The 23,533-nt window shown below is 39.5% G+C and overlaps 1 protein-coding gene across 1 annotated transcript in view; it reads left to right on the forward strand.

The window, feature by feature from the left end:
* Nucleotides 1–23,533, forward strand: part of CFAP47 (cilia and flagella associated protein 47) — a 189,891-nt gene that overhangs the window by 142,211 nt on the left and 24,147 nt on the right. The window contains exons 57-61 of the mRNA XM_081003912.1: nucleotides 840–999; nucleotides 2,715–2,812; nucleotides 8,006–8,158; nucleotides 21,212–21,383; nucleotides 23,015–23,176. Coding sequence (XP_080860038.1) covers nucleotides 840–999; nucleotides 2,715–2,812; nucleotides 8,006–8,158; nucleotides 21,212–21,383; nucleotides 23,015–23,176 — 745 coding nt within the window. The remainder of the gene's footprint in view (nucleotides 1–839; nucleotides 1,000–2,714; nucleotides 2,813–8,005; nucleotides 8,159–21,211; nucleotides 21,384–23,014; nucleotides 23,177–23,533) is intronic.

Raw genomic sequence — 23,533 nt, forward strand, 5'->3', positions numbered from 1 at the left:
AAGTACGGACCTCCGGAACGAATTAAGTACTTAACCCGAGGTACCACTGTACATGCTAAGTGGTAGGCAGACAACTTCCGTAGGCACTAAATGTACTTTACCTTTTAGAGTACATTGGGGAAATCAGTACCTGCAAGACAAGTAGGAGATGGTATCTGCATCTCTTTAGTTTTGGAGTGAAAACCCTGCTGGCTTCCCATGGAGGAACCACCAATAAACTATGTAAGGAAAACTTTCCTTTGACACACTGTACCTGAAACACAAGACGCTTTTGCTCTTCTAATCAAACACTTGAATTTCTGTTTCCATCTATTTTGAATATTTATAAGGTAACAAATATAATTTGTAACAGAGTTAAAATATTTAGATAAGACTGGCACAACTCTACATAGCACCACTGTTTCGATTTTTAGAAGCCAAGCACTGCTGTGTAAATTGTAAAAACCAGCATACCACAAAACTCCAATTAAAAGATAATTTGCCGTTTCTTTTGAGACAAACACACACACATGGAATTTTCCAGTGGAAAACTGTGTCACTTTTTAACCAATTTAAATGTGCTTCTTTATATACCAGAAGCACGGATTCTCAAACTTTCTGTCCACAGAGTCTTCTTGAAAATGTTGAAAATTTTACTGAACTCAGCAGTTGCAAAATGTCAGCCAAGAAGGGGAGGTCAGCCCACATTATGGTCCACAGTTTGAGAAATACTATACCAAAGTGTTATTTCCATGAAACTGACACTGAATATATAGGAGATAAATTTCTGGCATGATGGTGAGTAGTTGACAAACCACTCCTTTCACAATATGTGTTTAAATTACTTATTGTATTTTTAGGAATCGTTTTGGCTCCAAAAAACAAGTTGGATATTCCAGTATTCTTTGCACCTCACTCAATGAAACTGTATGAAGTTGTGCTGGTTATTAAAGTTGAAAAGTTGGATGCTGATAAATGGTCTTACGATGACACCTTCGAATTAAGCAAAGCACTAACAAGGTAAACATTTTAGTCACAGAGGAGATAAAATTGATATCTGCTATTATTTGAAGTAAAAAATAATTGTGAGCTCTATCACTTTAGAAGATTGTTTATTGTAGTATTTATATATTGCTATAAATGTTGCAATGGTTAGAAATGGTTAGAATTTACTAAGTCTAGAATGATTTTTCACACTTTGCAAACCTTTTAAGTATTACTGTACATCGAATCATAGAACTGTAGAGTTAGAAGGGATCCTGAGGATCATCTAGTCCAACCCCCTGCAATGCAGGAATATGCAGCTGTCCCATATGGAGGATCAAACCTGCAACCTTTGAGTTATCAGCACCACACTCTTGCCAACTGAGCTATCTAGGGCTTATTAGATTGATATTATTGAATTTAGAGGTGTGAAGATGCTAGTTGATATGATAGTACCCTGCCCCTGGAGAAAAGTCGTGGAGAGCAATGCGCCTGGATTATGTTCCAAGTATTCTCTCTGCCAGCCTTAGAAACTCAGTCCTCTGAAAACAGCCATCTTGCAGAACAAATCTTAGCTGGCTATCCCAGCAAATCTTCTCAAAGTTTTTGTTTTTTAAGAACTTTCCCCCCATTATTCAAAATACAAATCGTAACAATGATGCCCTCTGGATAGCTGAAACTGAAGTGGTGGCCCTGGAACCTGACAAGATTGCTTCTAGGTGTTTTCTAGAAAGCGGCATATAGACTCCACTGTTTTCTGAGCTTTTGAGGACAATGAAACTATTGTGATGACAGCTACAGCACAAATGATGGGGGATTAGAGTTGAATACAACTGAATGGATGTTAGACCTCATGTTAGTATCTACTCTGTGGCAGTGATGAAAGCTTTCTTTCTTCAGTATGACTGAATCTGTGCAGGGTCATCCAGCATAGATCTTCTGAATGGTGAGAGACTCCTACCAAGGAAGTTAATGGAACCTTCAGTAGTCTGCTGCCACTGATTTGCTAAACACCTTAAGGATTAAGGCCATTGCATACAATTCTGACTTGGAAGCTGCAGTTACAATAGTAATGGTCTGTGATGTAGCTATGGCTCTGTCTGGTCAGGCTGATATGGATACCTCTCCACTTGTTCACCCAGGGGGTATGGACAGGATACTCAGAGCCACATATGTACTCAGCCTGTTGCCCTTGATTGATAGTGGTGGTTGTACCAAACTGTTTAATTGATATACTTTGAGCAATGAATTTTGTAATCTGTATTTTAAATTATTTGATTGTAGTAATTATTTTGATGTGTTATGCTTCCAGTCTGTTATCTCCTTTGACTATAGTTCTCTATAGAAAAGAAGAGTAAATAGTTGAGGATAGGATGGTAGCAAAACACAATAGCCACTATCTTAGAATATATTTGTGTCCAACTCCAACTGAAAACAAATTTTACTGCACAGATTAACTTCCAACATGATTCATTTAATTATCTTTTGTTTTGATTTAATGACAAGTGTTAATAAGAAGTCTATTTATGATCGTCCTAAGAAGTGGATTTAAAAACAACCAAAAGCCTTTTAATTGAGTGTACCACTGTTCCAAAAAAGGCAGCACCTTCTGGAAGCTGGTCCCACTGAACGAATTTCAAAATGGTCACAAAGCATTGCTGGAAATCTTGGTTAATTGTACTGTCAATATCACTTGTATCAATTTTCTAGAGTAATCATATTCATATGTATATATTACTTATGTCTCTCAGCAACACTGTAATAATGAAGGATGAAGTCATCCGGGGAATTCGTTGGATCTATCCAATTCATGGAATTCCTGAATCGCCACCCTATAAATCTGCACCAGGTACATATGAGCCAAGAACTGCAAACTTTTCTTATATAAATGAAAATAGTACCCCCTCCCCAAGCTATAATTCAGGCTGGAAATAGATGGAGCCATGGTCGCTAACATTTAGGTGACTAAATAAATAAACAAACAAACTGGCTCTTCCTAAATGTCTCTTTCTGACCTCTAAATTCTTTTGAATGTTGCTGTAGCCAACACTCAAGAAGCGGAATGTCAAAAGGCTTACTTGTAACTTGCATCCCAATTGAAACCTGTTAGGAGGACTTTTTATTTCTGTTTATTACCTGAATGTTTCTAGCATGCCTGTAACATAAATTGTCTGCTAAGCTCAGAAGACAAATGAAGCAATTAAAATACAATATGAAACACAGATTTTAAAATGGAGAGGGCCAAGACATATTTCAAAGTCTTGGATGAGCAAAATGGTTCTGTCACTAAAAAGGACCACTAAGATAGCACTGGAGAGACCTCTTTGGGAAGACTGTTTCATAACAGGGTGCCACTACCAAAAAGTCCCTCTCCTTGGGGGCTACTTACCCCACTTCGATCAATCTATATGGATATGTTTTATATTTATATGGCTATATAAACCCAATTTATATGGGAGAAATTGCTTTACCTTTTCAAAGTATTTTCCATATACATCTTTTACTTTTATTCATATTATTATTTCAGTTGTTAGTTGCTTAATACACAGCAGTCTCTAGGAAACGTAGAATAAATACAAAAAAAATGTTAAAACATAAACAGCTCTCAGTAATAAATAATTATAGAACACCAAAGCAACAAATACTTCAGAAAGCAGCAGGAAAAAATTACATAGCAGATCCAAACAGAACCAGCAGGGAAGCCAACAGTAGCTCCAGTTAACAGCCCACTCAGCTTGCCCTATCAAATGCTTGAAAAAGGAGGAAGGTCTTAACCTGTTGGCAAAAAGATGTTAAGTCAGCACCAGGTGGGACCTCACTGGGGAAAGCAGTCCATATATGAGAGGTCATAACAGAAAAGGCCCTTTCCCTTGTCGCCATCCTCCTAAGGACTAATGAGTCTCGGTAGGCTTATGTCGGGACAGGTGTTGGGTCAGATATTAGGCTTCCAAGCCATATGGAGCTTTATAAGTTAAAACCAGCACTTTAAATTTGGATTGGAAATGTCTAAGCAGCCAGTGAGTCCTGCCAAGACTGATGTTATACAGTCAGATTGCTTATTCCCTGTCAGCAGTCTGATTCCAACATTCTGCACTAGCTGCAGTTTCTGAACCATTTCCAAAGGCAGACCCACATAAAGCAATGCATGGGCTGTAATTCAGCAGTACTGATCTCTCTATGTAGCAATGGGTTCCTGTTGTTCAGAATGAGAGACTAAATCTTTTGTGGCTCCAGCTAGCTGTGTACTACAGGGTTATCATTCAGTAAGGCTAACAGATAGCTACTTCTGGCTATATATATATCACCTCCAATATTTATTATTTTATGTATTGCATTTATATACCAACTTTATCTTCCAGTGATCTCAAGGTGGGGTACATGATTCTCCTCCTCCCCACTTAATCCACCCCAACAACCCTGCGAGGCAGGTTAGGCTGAGAGATGGTGACTGGCCCAAGGGTCACCCAGGGAGCTTCATGGCTAGGTGGGGATTCGAACCTTGCTGTCCCAGGTCCTAGTCCAACATTATGCTACCCTGGATCCTAGAGGCAGTTCCTCTCTGAATCTTGGTTAGAAGGGAACATGAGTGGAGAATGCTATTATAATCATGTCCTGCTTGTGGGAGCAGAATGCTGGACCAGGTGGGCCTTGGGTCTGATCCAGCAGGGCTGTTCTTACATGAGACCAGTGAAAAACACTTTGCTACTTAGATGACAGCAGATGTTGGGAATACAGGAAGCTGCTTTATACAATCACACTGTTTCTCCAGCTAGTTTAATATTGTCTAAATTATGCGGCCCTTCAGGATTCCAGATCGGAATCTTTTCCAGCCCTCTGTTGGGCATCAGGGATTCAACCAAGGATGTTCTGCATAAAAAAGTACTCTAGCCTTCCCCAGAACTTCTAGAAAGGGTGGTATTCTGCGTTAATCCTAGTCAGAGTAAGCCCTTTTGACGTTGAGGAGCATAACTAATTTGGGTACATTAATTTCAATGGGCCTACTATTTAAGTAGGAACAACCAATAGTGCATAGTTATAAACAGGCAAAATGCACTGAATTCAGGTGTAGGTATTATCATAGAGCTCTATGTGGAATATTGCAACAACAAATATATTCTTAAAAGCAGTTCTGGGAAAATAAGTTTCTGTGTAACAAAACGTTAACCATATCAGTTGGATTCCTAGTTTATTTCAAATTGGGGATAGTATGCCAAAAGTATATACATTAATTTCTTAGCTAAAGCACAATTACAGAATTAATTTGTTCCTTGGGTACCTATTAAGAACATTGGAAATCAGTTTAATGATGAAGCTAATAGCCTTTATAAAAACACACCACGTGGGCTGATAAGGGCACTTCAAAATGTGTGAGTCAATTATATGCAAAAGCTTTTGTAAAGGAATGAAAACAATAGTCTGTCTTGGTGTTTGAAGGTAATTGAGAGACTTATTGAGGAATGAAATTATTGAACTTAATGGGATAGATATTATTTGTACTGCCATTGTTCTAATTTGTTAAAGACCTTTAACTTGAAGAAAAATGCCAGTATAATCTTAATTACAGATTTCATCTCATTAATTTGCAGTTTAATTAATTAAGGATGGAATGCTGAATATTACCACCAAATCTTTTCTTTCGTTCGTTCTTTGCACAGCATGGCACCCTCATAAAGTACTATAATGACAAATGTGTATATTGGTATTCTTTAAGTTAGTTGTATAGTGCATGGAAGAAAATCCATTCACATGGATGTTTTGAGAAAGTAAAGATAGACAATGAATGTACATACCATGTTACCCCAGAATAAGCATGTGTTTTGGTCCAGATATTCAGTAGTCCAATGTCTGCTCTTCACACTTTGCACCTGGAGTCCCCAACATAACAGTCAACCACCAAGGCCTCCTGCCCTCTATTTTAAATTATTTTTAAATTGCTTTTTTTTTTTTGCCTGAAGAAGGCTGCCTGTTTGCAGGGTGGCAATGGCTGCCTGCTTATTTTTGTCTGTTTTTGTGATTGTAGGTGTTTTGCCTATGGGTGGCTGGGGGTGGGGGGCTTGTCTGAGCATCACCAGTTTATCTTTTGTGAAATATCTATTTTTGTGATACCCGCAAAAATTCCTTAAATTTTGAAATGTACCCCCAGGTCCAAAAAGATTGAGGACCCTTGCTTTGCACTACAATAAAGAAGCAGTGATGGGATTTGTGTTTTTCATGAAGGCCTTAATTCAGCAGTACACTTTTTAAGCCAATTTAAACAAATGAACTGTCCTTTGGATTGTGACTGCACTCAGCATGACCACATTTGCAGTGCCAGCTCTAGTCAGGGATTGCTAGCTCAATGCTAAAGAGCTGAACTAAGAATGTGGGGTGTGCCCTTAAGCTGTTGTTTAGCAGTCATGAATTGCTTATAAGACATGCTGCATTTTATAATCACAAGCCACCATATTTTAATATTTTAAGCTGAAAGCTTCACAAAACACATGCAGTATTTATGGTTCACTCACCATTGACTTCATGTGCAGTCAGTTTTGTGCCCAGGTTTCAGAAGTGGGGTGGGAAAGGAAATCAATAATTACAATGAGACAGTTAATGGTTTTAAAGTGGTCAAAGCTTTCTTATTGTATGCAGCTGAAGATATACCAGGTAGAGCCTGGTGTTTTCTTTAAAATTGCTGTACTTAGGTTATTTCGAAATGGACAAGACTTTATAGTAGTAGTACCGATGGTGGTGCTAACAACAACAACAACAAATAATTATTATTTGCATCCTCTTCTACATATGTATTCATAGTGGGGTATATTTTGGTCTAAGAGGTTTAGTTTGGTCAGAATTGAGTACAGTGGTACCTTGGGTTACAAACGCTTCGGGTTACAAACACTTTGGGTTACAAACTCTGCTAACCCAGAAGTAGTACCTTGGATTGCGAACTTTGCCCCAGGATGAGAACAGAAATTGCGTGCTGACGGCAGCGGGAAGCCCCATTGGCAAAAGCACACCTCAGGTTAACAACGGTTTCGGGTTAAGAAAGGACCTCTGGAACGAATAAAGTTCATAACCCAGTATACCACTGTATACACTTCTAGGTAAGGTAAAGGGTAAAGGGACCCCTGACCATTAGGTTCAGTCATGACCGACTCTGGGGTTGCATGCTCATCTCGCTTTATTGGCTGAGGGAGCCGGTCTCCAGCTTCCGGGTCATGTGGCCAGCATGACTAAGCTGCTTCTGGCGAACCAGAGCAGCGCACGGAAATGCCGTTTACCTTCCCACCGGAGCGGTACCTATTTATCTACTTGCACTTTGACGTGCTTTCGAACTGCTAGGTTGGCAGGAGCAGGGACCGAGCAACGGGAGCTCACCCCGTCACAGGGATTCGAACCGCCGACCTTCTGATTGGCAAGTCCTAGGCTCTGTGGTTTAACCCACAGCACCACCCGCGTCCCCATACACTTCTAGAGTTAATGCTAAATACATTACTTCTGGTAAATGAGCCACTATAGCAGTTAGCTGGCCATGAAAATTTTGCCCCATGTTTTTTAGACTCATCTACCCATGTACTATCTGAAACCAAAGGGGTGCATTGGTTGCCAGATGCGATTTTTCCCCCAGCCCCACTATCATGATTTGACTCAACAACTTGATCATAAACTAACAAAATACTGTCATAGTTGAAAACTCATTTAAAAACAAAATATTATAGCAGTTAAAAAACAAAGACTTTTTTCATCTAAAACTGATACAGCAGCAGCGGGAATTAGATAATCAAATGTTATAAGCCTATTGAAACAGAAATCTCAAACTTCTGACAGGTAGTTGTTAAAGTGGGGAACATATCTCAGCTGGAAGGGTGCTGCAAAGTTGTGCAGCTGCCATTAAAAAGACCCCATCTCTCATGCTCATTCACCAAACATCTTATGATTGTAACTGAAACCTCTCATGATCTTTGGGACATGTGTCTTCTGCATAATGTAGTCATGTGTAATGTGCTCTCAATAGGAGCTCCTTTTATTTCAGAGAACTAATTATACAAAATATTTTTCCTAGCTGTTGTATGCTGCAGAGCCCGCAGTAGACTGGATGAAAGAGTAGAAGTGCTGTTAACTGGTGTAACGCCTGCAACATCTGGTACACCTATAGTCTCAGACAGTATAATTATAACTCCTTCCAAAAGCAAGTCCATCACTATTAATGACGAAGGTAAGAGAAATAGAGCACAGAAATTATTTATCCCAAATGAATTAGCACTCCTACAGCTGTCTCAAATCAAGATATACTTAAAATCGTTTGTAGAATTTCTGGGCTAAAATACACTGGCAGAAAAGAATGTACCTCGTGGGACAAAAATGATTCAATCAGTGTAAGACATAGAAAGGCAAAATGAAGACAGGTAACTCACATCTAACACTTATTTTACTTATGCAATCACAGCTTTGCACAGGTGGGAATAAATGGAGAATGGAGGAAACCCACTGTTCATTAATTTATTACCCCACCTACACACAGCTGCGATCACGGGCTTATCCAGCTTTGGGAAGGAGGCAGGAGGGTTCTGGGACCCTGCCCAGAGCCCATGTACCTCCTTCCCAAAGCTAGGCAACCAGCCCTCTACCTTGTGGGGGTAGGGGCGGTAACAGGGGTTCTTACCTTTTTGCATTTTTGTGTTTATGCATGGTCCCCAAAGAACTGGAGCCTCACATAGCATGTGAGTTACCCGCACATAAATGCCACAATTGTTAGCCAATCTGATGAAGGGAGGATTTAAGTTATACATAGAGTTTGATCCTGAAGTAAAAGTCATCCACTAAACTTTATTCAAAGAGAAACTCAACAGTTTAACCTTTTTATTATCCCAGACTATGCAGGACCACCTTTGACATGTCAGAAGGAGGGGATACAAACCTAGCTCTCCTGAGGAGGGCCCTTGAGACCTCAGGGTGTCTTTGTGACAAATGTGTTTTTCACAGTACAGTGTCTAGTCAAGTACAATATGCTCTCAGTTTGAGTTACGTAATCCCTTGTATTTAGAATTGTCAATATTGTCATGTGAGTTTGTATGATGCTGATGGTTTCATAGCAAAGACTGTGGTTACCGTTCTTTCATAATAACAAGGTAGCACATGCTTGGTGATTAGAAATGTGCCTTATAGGTCAGTTAAATGCTGTTTCATTTAGTTTCCTAAATACCGTAGTGTTTAAATGGAATTCAGTAAAATGTGCTTACCGCAACACAGTGACCACAGTTTGAAATGTTTCAAGTGTTGATGTGTCTGTCCTATATGAAGATAACAATATTCATGATTAACAGTAGATTCTCTTACATATTGCAAGACACTGGTTTGGAATAATAGAACTTTTCAGGCAAGTAATGAGGTAAAAAATACTTTGACAGAAAAAAAATAGTAGGATCAATTATTTTTTTCTGACTTCTCTCAGTAGCATTATAATGTCATTATTCTAAATGAATGTGGTAGACTGTGATGCCTTTCAGTAAGTCAGATTTAATGGTGCTTTTAGTATTCTTCAAGCAACTACTTTAAACATACATGCACATTGAAAGCTCTAAGATAGCAGCTTGGCAAATTCTCTCTCTCTCTCTGACACACACACAAACTGAAAAATTCTGCATCAGTCAGCCTGTAGCAAGCAGTTTTTATACCCAAAGATCTATGGTGATAATTATAGGAATTTCACATTTAAATAGTCACAACTATGGTTCAGGATTTGAATTATTTAGATGTGAATAAATTCTTAAGTTATGAAACTTTTCCAGGCCTTCCTGTGGCCTGTCATTGTGATTTGAAATTCTACTGACAGTTATATTAAAATTCATTAGGAAAAGGCATGCCTATGCCTTAAAAGGCCAGATTCAATGAAAGCATTATCTCAAAATTAAAGGCTTAGGTAGGATTCATCATTTAATGGTTTTGTTAAGAAGTGAATTACAGCACCAGCTATTCTAATGTTCAAAACTCTAGAATATTTGAGGGTTCTGCAAACTTTACAATACAATGCCACAAAAGACTTACAGCACAAACAAGCTTAATGTTGGCAAACTCTTCCTGCAAGTGGCTCCATGGACATTCTAATGAATGATATATTTTCAATGCACACCTTTGCTCTTAGCAAGCTACACCAGCAGATCAAGAGATACAACTGGGCAGGTGGAGATAAAAGTGTCCCCCAGTCACAACTGACATCACCCTATGGACTCTGTTTTATACCTTAAGGACCCAAGTTTATTCCAGCATCTGCTGTTTTGTCTGCTCACCAGTAAAGTTTTTGAACTGAGAAAAGCCGTGTGACCTCAGCGGGAAGAACTTTTGTTTGTGTGGGTTGGAAGGAAGGAGTTAACAAAAAGGGATGTCAAGCTTTTGTGGAGAAGAATGGGAGAATGGAAGGAAGCTTTAGGACTGATCTCACCACCCGCTACACTGAGAGCAGCTGGAAATCTCCAAGACGGAGTGCATTTGTAATCCCTGCCTTGTTTCTGCAGATGGCAAATGAAAAGAGAAGTGGTGCTGCAGGGACACCTTGCCAGTCTTCACTAGAGCAGCCAAACATCTATTTATTCAATTTGTTTAGTTAAAAAAATCACACCCCACGTTTCACTTCATTTGAGTCTCAAAAAAGCTTAGAAAGAATTATTATTCTTATAATATATTTATTTATTCCCCGCCTTTTCCCCTGACAGGGTACTCAAGGCAGGTAAAATAGGAACTGCTGAAAACATAGAGGAATCATGAAAAAAACACTATTAAACATCAATAGAATTAAAACTATATGATATATATAAAGATCTGTTAAAAACATAGAAATAATTACAATAAAATCAACACGGCACCAGCCATTTCATTAAAAGCAGCCAGTTCCCCAAAGCCTGTTGGAATAAGGTGGTTTTCTCTTCTGTTTTCTCTCATTTCTTGAAAGAAAGATGTTCGTGATTATGGAAATGACAGGAACATTGCTCTAAAAAGAGAAAAGAAGAATATGGTTTGAAAACACAGGAGACATCATAATGTCTATAAGTAGTTTCAGCTCCCTTATCATTGACTTAGTGGCCGGGGTGCATTCCACTGAGGCGGTTCAGTGCAATAAAGCAAGACTTTCCCATTGCTTGATGTTCATTTGGGGGTGAACAGGCATTGTGCTTTGCTGCTCCACTACAGGTGTTAATTAGGTCACAGTGCTAAGATAACAGGTGCTCTCTTTTGGCATTCACTTGCTACACGTGATGCAAATGGCGCAAGGGTGACTGGGGCATGCTGCCAATACAGGACCTGGGCAACATGAGCCATCTTTGCTGGTGCCAGGGACCCCTTTCCTCCCTCATCTGGTTCTTTTATTATTTTAAAAAAAACCTATTAAATTTTTGTACAAACCTTTACCTTTGGGTACATGAAGGACTATTTGTAAGTAAGTACAGCATCATTTCTGATCATGGGGCACTTCTGTTAAGTCATCAGCCATAGCTTCCAATTTTCTGGCTTTTTGGAGCTTGAACTAGCATGAGAGTCTTATTTCCTCTTTGCAATCTCTCTCTCTCTCCCCCCTCCCCCATATTTTTCCTCCTCCACTTGAATCATCACACATGAACATCCTTTGCTGGCTATAAAGTGAGATTCCCCCTGCCTTCACATTTAAACAGTTTCCCATGACATTAGTTGGTAGTCTGGCACAGTGCTGCTATAATAGCTCTGCAGTATTTCCATCTTACGGAATTATTCTGAGAAACAAAGCACATGCAAGTCTTTAGATACATAGATATATATGGCTCTCTGTGTTCAGAATTGCTTATTTCTGATTAAGACTGCTCCCTCACCAACTGTCAGAATGCTGACATGAGAACTGCTCTGCTTGACTTATGTAATATGATGAGCCCATTGACTTGAATGGGCTGGCTAATTTAACACCTGCTTTACAAATATTAACTCACAAAGCTAATCTCAATGGTATTTAGCCTGTTCACTTGCTATTGAGGAAATCTGGTTTATTCAGCCATTCCCACCTCCCTAATTTCTCTCTCCTTATCCCTAGGGCCTGGCAGAAACCAAGCTTTGGGGCCCGAGGTAAATTTGGAAAATGAGAAATTGTTATAGGCAACACCTCCCAATTTCCCCAAATAAATTCCAGTTTATCTCTCAATCCACTTATTTCCCCTCTGCCGGCAAACTCCCCATCACCACCCTGGACCTTCACTCATACAAAACAAAAACACAAACCAATTGCTACCTGCATTGTGTGGTGGGTGTGGCTGGGTGGCATCTTTGTTGTGGCATATTTAGTGTATGGTTGTGGAGTGTGGTGTGTTTGCATGTTAACGTAGGTAGATGAGTCCATCTCACCTTTTGCTATGGTACCATGCAGCCATGTCTGTGAAGTATACTTCTTGTTTCTTCCTTGTAGCATCTTGGCCCCTCTTCACTTTCATTTGCAATAATCTGTTATCCCTTTCTGTGTAATTTCTTATGAACCAAAAGCTTATTCAGTTGTTTAAATGCCCCCCCCCCCGATGAGTCACACATTCTATGGTACTGTGTGTTTAATTGTATGCATATATGTTGTTGTGCATCACCTTGGTATTTTATGAGTGGGCGGTATATTTTAATTAATTAATAACATAAAAAAGGCAAGGCTGTAAATAAACTTTAAAATGGATTTGAAGTTAGTTAAGGTGAGGTTCCTTTTTTCTTAATAAAGCACTTTTGAATTTTTGTATTGGTCTGAGATTCCCGCATGAATGCAAATGACAAAAAATACAAAATAAACCTAGAACATTTTAGGAAATATACATAAAAATTACATTTCTATAAATGAAAGCTGCAGCGTATCTGCAGTTTTGATACCCCATGACAGGAAGATGATTTGAAGCTTTGCAGATGGGGCTAATAATTAAATTTTAAGATAAGCAGCTGGCTAAGAGTTTTATAGAAACACCACAGGCATGGAATGAAATTGCTATACTGCAGTATATTCATATTTAAGCTATTTTTGAAAAACAAACAGTGGAATATCAATTTGGCAAAAACATTTACTCCCATAACTTTATGTAAAGCAAGTGAGAATAAGCATGTTCCTCCCAGTAGTATAACATTTGTCTCCAAAAACAACAGCTGAGTGAAGATTTATTTAGTCCCTTTGCCAGCCTCCACCTTTGCAACTGATCATTGGTTATTAGTTGGGCCTGTCAAATTCTCATCTCCTAGCATATTGACAAGGCACAAATCAAGAAGACATTCAGAGAAAGAGGAACTAGCACAACATTTGACATTGACATCCATTTTGGCAGAAGGTTTTGCGCTTTTTTTTTAAAAAAGAAAAAATGGTTTCTCTTCAAATGCTGGAGTGCAATGCATTTGAAATCAGTTGCGTGTTCAGACCCAGAGACCTCCCCCCTAAATAAATTCACACTTGACTCAAATTTTAGTTTGGTTTTTGGCAGAATTTAGGCCACAACTTTATTGATTACAGAAAGTGAGTGGTTGCATAGGCTCTGGTTCGACTAGCTCCTTGCCATGCAGGTAGCGCTGACCCAGGGTTCCAGCACAGGTCAACCAAGGGTGAACACCTGGATGGGCAAAAAGTCGGGAACAGACTATGTCTGCCACCCAGATGTCCCCCTGGACTCAGGCACTGGCACAACCCCCTCACTGGGGTTGACCAAACCATTTGAGTCCCTGGATTCCTTTAATGCGTTCCCTCATCCCTATCACCTGAATCAGAGCCTATCCACAACCTTACAAGTTGTGACAATTTGCTACACGGCAGGCAAAACCCAAATGGCAACAGCCATTCAACCAAGTGGGGAAAATTCCTGCTGTGCCCCTGTCCCAACGACAGACGACACAGGATGGCATAGAAAGGTCAAGTGCACAAGCCCTAAAAATAGGGAGAGGTGGGTGGGTGTTCCGAATGCACGCATCGAAAGTGGAAGCTCGGTCACGTGCATGGGTATATATAGGTCCCTTGATTTGTTTGGACTGCGCCCCATTGGCCAGATTGAACCCAACATCGAGGGACCTACCAATCAGGTGTTGTGGCTGACCAATCTTACCCACCCACAACACAGGGGATTGGTCTCCAGGTCTCACCGCAACACGTGCCCTCTTTTAGGGAGGACACAATTTTTCTATTTAAAAGTGTAGCTCAGTCTACCCTGTTGCTCAGACTTGTAGCAATATTCAATATTAGCTGGAGAACAAAGAAACTTTATTCATTCCTGTGTTTCATCAGACTTCCAATTTGGCAGATAAAGTGTATATCTGAATAAAAACTATTGATCTTTCTGTATCTCAAAACTCCATTTTGAAAAAAATGTGAGAGTTGAGTGCTTAAAATATGTGGCTTACCTAAACTGAGAGAGTTAAATAGAAGAAGTATGAGAATCTGAAGTAAAATCATGTGCATATTAAAAATGAACATTTAAAATTAATTATGCAAGAAAATATTTTAAAATACAGTAAATTATTCATTCTGTAATATTAAATTGTCAGATCTAGAGTTATAGATCCTTTTTACATTGCTGACAGACTTTAGAATCATTTGGAATCAATTTGAAAAAGACGAGACTTTGTCAACCTTTCTAAAACCACTGAGGCTGTATTTCTGCAATTAGTTAAAAACCAACAGAGGGGCCTTAGGAAGTGACATAAATGTTGTAAATGTCATATGTCCATGAGCAGGACGCCACATTCTCTCCAGCCCAGTAGGCCTGTAGAATGTTTCATTGACATAAATGGCCCACCAGTGATGTTCAGGTAGCAATAGGTATTTCTAGGTACAAAGTATTTCTAGAACATGTCAGGAGTTGGCTCCTTGGTCCCCCACACTCAGGGCTGGATTAACCATTAAGCAAAATAAGCATGTGCTTAGGGCATCAAGGGAATGGGGACCCCACAGAAATTTTCCATTGCTGGATTTACCAGGGGCCATATGGTGCAGCTGAAGCAAGTTCCACAAAAAAAGGCTCCCACTGCCCAACGAGGAGAGGGTTACTCGGCCCATGAGGTTAAAAATGGCAAGTGAATTTGTATGCCCTTGCCTCATCCCCCATCGGTATTCCTGAGGACTATGCATTTTTAAAGTTTATAAAATGTATGCAATGACAGGAATGTTCAATTCCTATTTATGTGACTTGACGGTGTGAATTGACCATTTTTAAACATCCTTGCTTACAAATCATATCTATTTATGTAAAACATTTTTTTCTCTTTTGTTTTAAAATACTAGAATATTTTTAATCATTTATGAGTGGCATACCATAATAGTTCATTTTACACACCATAGACCATTTCTGTGGCAGGGGAAGCTCAGGCTGTTTTAACCTTATACTTTCATCATGCTGCCTGCATTCGCATATTATCTTGGTATGAATTCACACCAGGCATCACAGTGATGATGTTTTGGGGTTTGGAAAAATAAAAGTGGTTTATTGCAGAGTTAAAAGTGCTTGGAAGCTGGAATTACCTGGAGCTGCACAGTGCCGCCGCCACCTGTTCTGTCTCATTCACACATCACTAGCATTGCTTAAAAGAGGAGATAAAACACAAAAAGGTTGCCTTGCTAAAGGGGGGGAAAGGGTTTTTTTACTTACAGTTGCTTCATATTTACATACTTCATGGTGGAAACTAGTTTCCTGGTTGCCTCATGCAAAAGACAGAGGGGAGGCAGAGCTTGGGGTTTAGTGGGAAGTGTCTTTCCCCCTATCTATTAGTCGCAACCCTGCCCTCTACTGCCTATAGACATGCAAGGTAGCTTATACCAAACAGATGTTACACTGGTAGTCCTAAATCCTACAAAAGTATTTGTTGATCGAGATAGTCGCATTGTATCTTTGGTACGTTTTTAAGGCTAGGGTAATTAATGCTGTTGGTGTTTGTATGTATTTATTTATTTATTTAGGATAAACATTATGTTCTTTCTTCACCCTACATTAATCTTACATTTCCGCTTTTCTTGCATTATCTGGGTTTGACCGTTGTTATGAAACGTGCAGTTTGCACAGAAGCCTGCATTTCTCACATGCAACCCTGACATCCCATTTTTTGGGGGGGTGGGTGGGTGTCTTTTGTCATTGAGACCTTGGGTGCACTCCAGAATTTGGCACCCCAAAGGTTAAGAAGGGCAAGAAAGAAAGATAAAAGGTTAATTTTATTGAGTCAAAAAAGGCATTAGCACATTCATTAAGAACTTTATGCAGAATTGCAGTGGGGTTGGGGAAGTTTCAAGGCAAGAATCTGAAGGAAGCAACATGGAAGGCTTTTGGGGCAATAGCAGAGGATGGGCTTAAGTAGCAAATGAGCATAAAGGGAACAGGTCTCCTCAAGAAAAAGGCACCTGGTCAGGCTTAAATGCAAAAGATAGAGGAAGGGGAGAGAGTCAGGGCTTGGCCAGCTGTCTGGGTTTGCAAGCATGGGGGGTTAATAACTGTCCTTATAAATGCAAGAAAGTGGCTTGATGTGTTGGAGTTGAGGGTTCCTTTTCACTATGCAGAGAGATGAGAACTCTTTCTGTTGGAGAGATTCCTAGCTGCTGTGGTGAAAGCTGTCGGAAATCAAGCCTTTATCAGGAGAAACTGGCAACTCTCCCAGGCACCCGGCTTGGTCTCCTGTTGACCTCCCTGTCTGCTTTCCCGGCAGGATCCAGGCAGAGGTCGCGATAGGCGATCCTTCTCAGCGTGAGAAGAACACACCCCCTCTTTCCTGCCCCCCCGGCAGGGGAAAGAGATAGACAGAAACGTATTTACATGCCTTTATTTCTGTCTTTGCAGCGTTACAAAAAACATGACTGCTCTCTTCAAATTCCAGCAGTCGAGAGAGAAAAAACACATGCTGTACTTCCTGTACAGCTCATATTACACTCTGAGCTAATTCCGGTGCTTCGCACTGTGAATAGACTGTCCCTCTGTTTCCCACGGACAGTCCCAACATTCCCATTATGTTTTGCTTTCAAGCTACCAGCAGCTCGCGGCTGCATTGCTTCAATATCGTAACAAAAGCATCACTGTTTATACTCAGGTTGAGCTTTAATAAATATAAACAAAGACTACCAATCCTGTGCTCCTGGCAGTTACCAGGTTGGGGGGAAATTAAACAGTGCCAGTCAGGAAGCACTTATCCTAGATGTCTGAGAATTGACTTCCAAAATTGCATCTTCATCCTGCTTCCCCTGCAAGTAGGGGTAAAGGGATTGGCATGCCTCTTGTGCTTTTCTCCCTGGAGCCTCCTGTGATTTAAACTTCTTTGTTAGCTGTTGCTGGGGAGGTGGGCAGGGACATTTTAGCTAATCATATTGGCTTGACAGAAGGAGCCTGATGCTCTTTTGTTTACTTTAAATTTACAAATGAGAAGAGAGGGAGGCCGAGTTTTACAGTCAAAGAGACAGTAATGAATGGATATACCAGGAAGTGTTGCAAGTCAGCTTGTTTGAAACATGCTGTAATAGAGGCTTTCTCTCCAGGCATCTCCAGGCCAAAACAGAGCATCCTTTCACAGGGAACGCTACTATAGCAAATGCTAGATTTTAGGAGTGCTTCATAGCACAGTTTTTTTGAGGTATCTACAGATGGTGCCTTTGATGCTTTAGCAGATGCAAGGCACATCTAGGCAGTTTGGCTTCAATGGAACTGCATAGCCAATGATACCCAGCTTGCCATGGATACGTAATGTTTGTTCAGGAGTATAAAAAAGTCTTTCTAATGTCTGTGGCATTCGTTTTGGGAACTGGGTCTTTTCAACTATCATTTTTAGCATGAATTCTTCAGTACAGTAAGTGGCGTCTAGGCCCTGATGCACACCAGTGCTCAGGATTACCTTTCAGGCTAAATTACTTCAATGGATTATACTGAATTAGTTGCAAATTGAACTTTTTTCAGGTTTGTCCGTCTCTTGACACCTCCTATTCAAAGCTATTGAAACAAACCCTGGAAACTTTAATAGAGATATTGGCCGCACTTCCTTCTTCCAAATCCTGCTGCATCCAAAGAGAAGTAACATTTTTGTTAGCTGTTCAACCCTCTCTGCAATCAATCTAAAACACTATAGTCCTATAATAACTGAGTCAGGCAAATCATGAGCAAATTGTAGACATTTTATCCAATAGTTTTTATTTCTGTACAAGTGCTCAGTTGGAATTTCAACTTCATTTCTCCTAAGCCCTTTTGGGATTGATCGCCACATTATCTTTTCCAAAACTATAGGATTTCCATGAATCACCCCTACATTCACATTTGAAGTAGCCTAAAAACATTATTTTGTACCCAAAGGCTAGCATCCCATGATGGAAGGACTCCCTCCTTTGATGGAAAGATTCACTCCTCTAGCTAGAGCTCTGCCCTTATCAGTGCTGCTTAGGAGACAGATGTGCATTTCTCCTCATGAGAATATGATTCACATAAGAATGATCCATTGTCTGAAAGAAGCAGCAGCATGACAACAAAGACTTAAGTTGCCCTTGCAAACAATTAGAATCTGTCTTGGTGAGGCGGATATGACAAAAGTACAGCCATAAATTATTCCCATCATTTCTCTAAAGACAGCCAAAGAGAAGCCCTAAGTATGAAACCCTTGATGAATATCCAGCTCATTACATAGAAAAATGGTCTCTACACCTCATGGCTGGTTATGTGCACTGAAGGAGACTTACCTCTCTCATTCTTCTATTATTGTGATTTTACTTTACCTCACTTTATGTGATTCTCTGAATTTTTTCCTAAATTAACAGATCTTACACTGCTTATTTTTTTATACTTTTAACAAAAGTACAGGATTTACCATGTCCTATAGCATATCACTTTCACACATGATGTTGCATCAATAATTCCTATTAATATAACTTTTTGAACAATAATATTGTGAAATTATACCTTCTCTAAAAAAGCAGTCAGAGTAAGCTGTCATTGCCTCAGAGTTAGCATCTGCTGATAGAGGCAGTAAACCCGCCTTTGGGTGGTACCACTTTATTTATTTAGAGTATTTAAATCCCACCTTTCAGCCGTAAAAATTCCAGGATCAGCTTACATACTTGTGCAATGGAACTTTCTTTCCCCTCTCTCCTCCTCCGCCATATTCCTTGAACTTTCCAGAACAGATCACAAAGGCAGGAGTGGGGAGGTGGGAGTTCCATTGTGCAGTTGTAAACCCTTGCCCTATTGAATGAGTGTGCTGAATACTGCCTATTGTTCAATGTGTGTAGGTAGAAACACTAGAAGCTTCATTCTTGCTTCATCTTCTATTTTGTAACATTGTGTTTTTAAGACTCCAATATTTTCTAAGTTGCGTTATCATTTTCATCAAGTCTGTGAGCTTTTTAGGAGCATCTGGAAATTTCGTCGTTTGATTTTAATCGCACAACTTTAGACAGTTTTAGATGATGATACATAGTCTTTTTTCTTTTCTGCTTCTAGCAGTTGTCACTGTATTTAGGCAGCATGTGTGTCTGGGAGCTGTCTAGATACTAAAACTAAAATATTAACATATTCACAGAGGGGTTTTTATAGCATGATGATGTGGTCGTCTTTAGAGTTTGCAGCTCTCACTGAAAATCTAATTACATTATTCTGTTTTGAGCAGCCCTAAATTAGATTTGCAGTGGAGATTCACAACCAGCTATAGGACTGGCAAAGAGAAATAGTTTTATATACCTTCAACTGGTACTTACAAAACACGTTTTTCCTCAGGTGCTGTAAAATACTTTCAGAGTGCTTAACAGAGACACAGCAGAGTTCATAAAACAGAAAGCCCCCAGCAAAAATAAATAAATATGCATTATTAGTGAGTGACGGCAGGTGCCACATACATATGGAGGAAGCAAAGCTAATAGAGTCCTTTTAGAAATGCATTGACAGAATGTACAACACAATTACCAACTGCAGCTCCATCTTCCTCATATCTGAACGGTGTGAACAATACAATAAACATTCACTATGCAGTATCCAGTGATTTGATTGCTGAAGGAAACATCTGTTCAGCAGTAGCAATTTTGTCTCTGTGGTAGGTTTCAAATGATGTCATCCCTCCTCTCCCCCACCAAGTTCATTTTTATGTTAGAGCCTCTGTGTGGTGACATTTTCTGCTGAGGAATAATTATGAGCCTTCAGTTGTGTCCTACTGTGAATGTCCCACTTTAGTATCACAATTAGCAGTGGATCAATTTAACAAAGGCAAGAAATGGTTTTCATACCTTAATGTCATAGCATGCATAGATCCCCAAGAGGAGGAGACCATGATCAAATCAGCAGATCCTATATGCCTACCCACAGAATTATGTCTTTTTTCATGAGTTGTCATTTTCAGCATGTGCACTGTATAATTCATTGTACTTTAGTGCCATGTTAACCATAGTACAATAGTGAAGCACTTGCTGTTTGGATCCAGACATGCTTTTCCAGAAGTGGAAAAACTCCTTTCATTCATGCAAAGAACCATGATCCAGTGGGAACACCTCACAAGAGGAAGAAGACTGGGCAGCAGCTTTGCCAGTTCCTCATTCCTCTTGCAGACTCATGTATCACTTCCCTTGCTGTTCCATAGAGTCCCTCCAGCTTTTCAGGAGATAGACACCTGCAGCGGTGAGAAATTGATTAAAATCACCGCACCGCACCATTTCTCTGGCGCTAGCTATTCAAACGAAGACGAAGCCTAGGTAACTTTTGAACTCACATCAGCATATAAAGTTGTGGTGCCTCAGAGCACATTGCTGCACTCGAGGTGCTTTTATCCATTCCCTCCTGTATCCTCAGGTATACATAGGTAACTTCTTAAATTGCTTATTATTCAGAAAGTCAGGTTTACAGTCATCTGTAATTGACCATAGCCCATTAAGTTAGATAGCACATACAGCTGAAAGGTTCTAATGTGGCCAACAATGTTTTCACAGTACTGGTGTCTGCCTTTCAATACATCACAGACAAGGAGCTAGGGGCTGTGCTGTGCCCTGACCGTTAATGAGGATGTATATTGTTTATATTCTGGTATTAGTACATGATGAATAGTTGCTATTTTATCACCTTGTATATAATGTATCCAACAGCCAGATTGCGGAGGAAACAATTTGCAGACAATATATATACACGCAGTTTACTTTCTAAGAGGGCAAAGGATGATATTGTGGCTGGGGGACAGACGGACTGTAAAAAGCATTCATTTTTGGTATCAAACCTTTTCCAAAACAGCAAGCCTCTTCTCCTTGAAGTCCAATTTTATTTATACTACATGTGCAATGCTATGTTCTTATTTTTTCTCTCTCTCTTTTTAGGATTCTCTACCCAAGAAGAATTTGTGTATGATATTGAGTTTGAATCTGATAGAGTGGCATCTCAGCTGAAGTCTGCAGTAGTTATAAACTTGCTGAAGAAATTTCGGGATCTGAAAACTGGAATTGTGACCTTGATCTTCAATATCATATTTGCACCTAGCAAACCAATGAGGTACAGTGCCCAGTTGTGATTTCTCTAGGCCTGTTACAAGGCCTTCTTTCTTTTCCTTGAAACCCCTTTCTGCTGTTGTTTCTTCAGGCTTATTTAGGTCTGGATGTTTGATTCATATCTATAGCCAAGTATGGCATTTATGTCTATTAATTACATAGGACTAGAAATGCTTTTTCCTGTGTGCCTAGTGGATGGTGATAATTCTCTTATGCATCACAGACACCCAAGGGGCCTGTAAATACTGGCTACCACTATTCCTGTGCATTCAATAGATCTTTCCAGGTGCTTCCTTTCATGCAACTGTGGTCACATGGAGAGACAGAATATGCTAGCCTAACCCCCACATTCTCGAAATAAATAAATAAAATTTAAAATTGTCAAGTAGCACCTTAGAGACCAACATGCATACTAAAATATGATGTACAATTTACAATCAGGTTTTTTTATGTGGAGTGATGGCATGGAACCTTATAAAAAACAACAGTTGCTCTCCTGATTTCTGAAGCTGTGTTTCTAGTTCAACAATTCATTTTGATGCAGGAATCTGAATTTCTACATGGAGATCCATAAAAACGTCTGCATTCATATGATGCAAAAACATGTTGGAACTGTGCCATCTTTTAAAGTGACCACAGAAGCTTGCTTGCATAAGTGTCATATGCCCTGGGGTTCATACACAGCACTATATCAACAGCAAGGAGTAAATACATTCTGTTCCTTCCAAATTTCCTTCCTGCTTTTCTTTTGAAAATGACCAATTCTGGCCATTTTTATATCAATGGCCCTAGCTGGGCAATGAGTGTCAATCTAAGAAGAGTTGAATTGTTCTGAAAATGTACTACTTCTCATTATGTGAAACACCAAATGGTGTCTCATCCTGCATCATTATGGGAGAGTGAAGAACAGTGAAGAAAATAAATCTAGGGGCTTTTGGATAACGTTTGACTGAGATATATGGAATCAGATTCTACTTCTCTGTGGAATTTATTGGATGGTGTTGGACAGCTCATTGTCACTCATCCTTTGTCCCACAGTATATTTTATTGTTGTCAAGATTAACTATATCGGAAGAACACGTTAAATAGTTACAGCAGTTCAGGGGTGGGTGGAGAGAATAATAATTCTTTTTAAGCTGCAGCTTCTTTAGGAATAAAATTCCATCTCCAGTGAAGTCTGTGGGAGTTGTCATTGACTTTAATGACAGAATTTTACATTTCTTTGGAAACTAGAACTTAAATTACATCTCAATTACTGAGCTGTCAAACTGTTGCCATACTGTAAACAGTTCTCCTTTTCAGCAACATGATAAATCAAGGTGTCACCTTGCAGAAATCAAGACTGCTACTGAAATGTAAGCGTAAGGTGAATTAGACTGCGCCAATTAGTTTGGTTCTTCATTCTTTACAGAAACAGATGGGGAAAATAATGTGATATTTAGCTGACAGCCCTTTCCAAAGTAAGAATGGATATACTATCCTGCATAAAAATAATATCTGCAATCCAATTTATGACCAGCTGTGTAATGCATTACAGGTCTACAAGAATATAAGTGCACCTTGGACATTGATTTATTTGACTTACGATGCATTATGCCTTCTATTATAATGAATATTTTAAACTTACTTTTGAAGGCATCCGGCAACGTTGGTGGTACAGTGTGTCACGGGAGGCATTTGGAAATTTCCAATACTGTTTGTTGCCACTGAACCAGAAGTGGATGATGTCATCAATATTGAGGCAGCTGGCTTAAGCAAGGAATCGGTAGTTAAATTTAAGCTTACAAGCCAAACAAGGTAAGAATATCTAAGGGGAAAAACCTAAAGGTCTTTTTCGAGGATGAAATGTAGCATCCAACAGGATTCAGCTTATTTAAGGACAATATGCAACTAGTCAATAAGACTGATACCAGATTCCTCCCCCCACCAAAAAAAATAAATAAATCCCAATGAGCAAGTAGATCAGGACATGTTTGGAAATAATGCTATACTAAGAATGTGGTGCCTAAAGGTTAACATTTATTGAGGCTGTGGAACCGTAGAAATAATTGAGGAATCCCATACACAAACACACCAATAGAAATTGTTTCAGGTGAATAACTTTCCTGGATCATTATGGGGATATAACTATCATCATCATCAGGCTATTATTAT

This window comes from Podarcis pityusensis, assembly GCF_964106645.2.
Source record: "Podarcis pityusensis genome assembly, chromosome: 4".
Classification (NCBI taxonomy): domain Eukaryota; kingdom Metazoa; phylum Chordata; class Lepidosauria; order Squamata; family Lacertidae; genus Podarcis; species Podarcis pityusensis.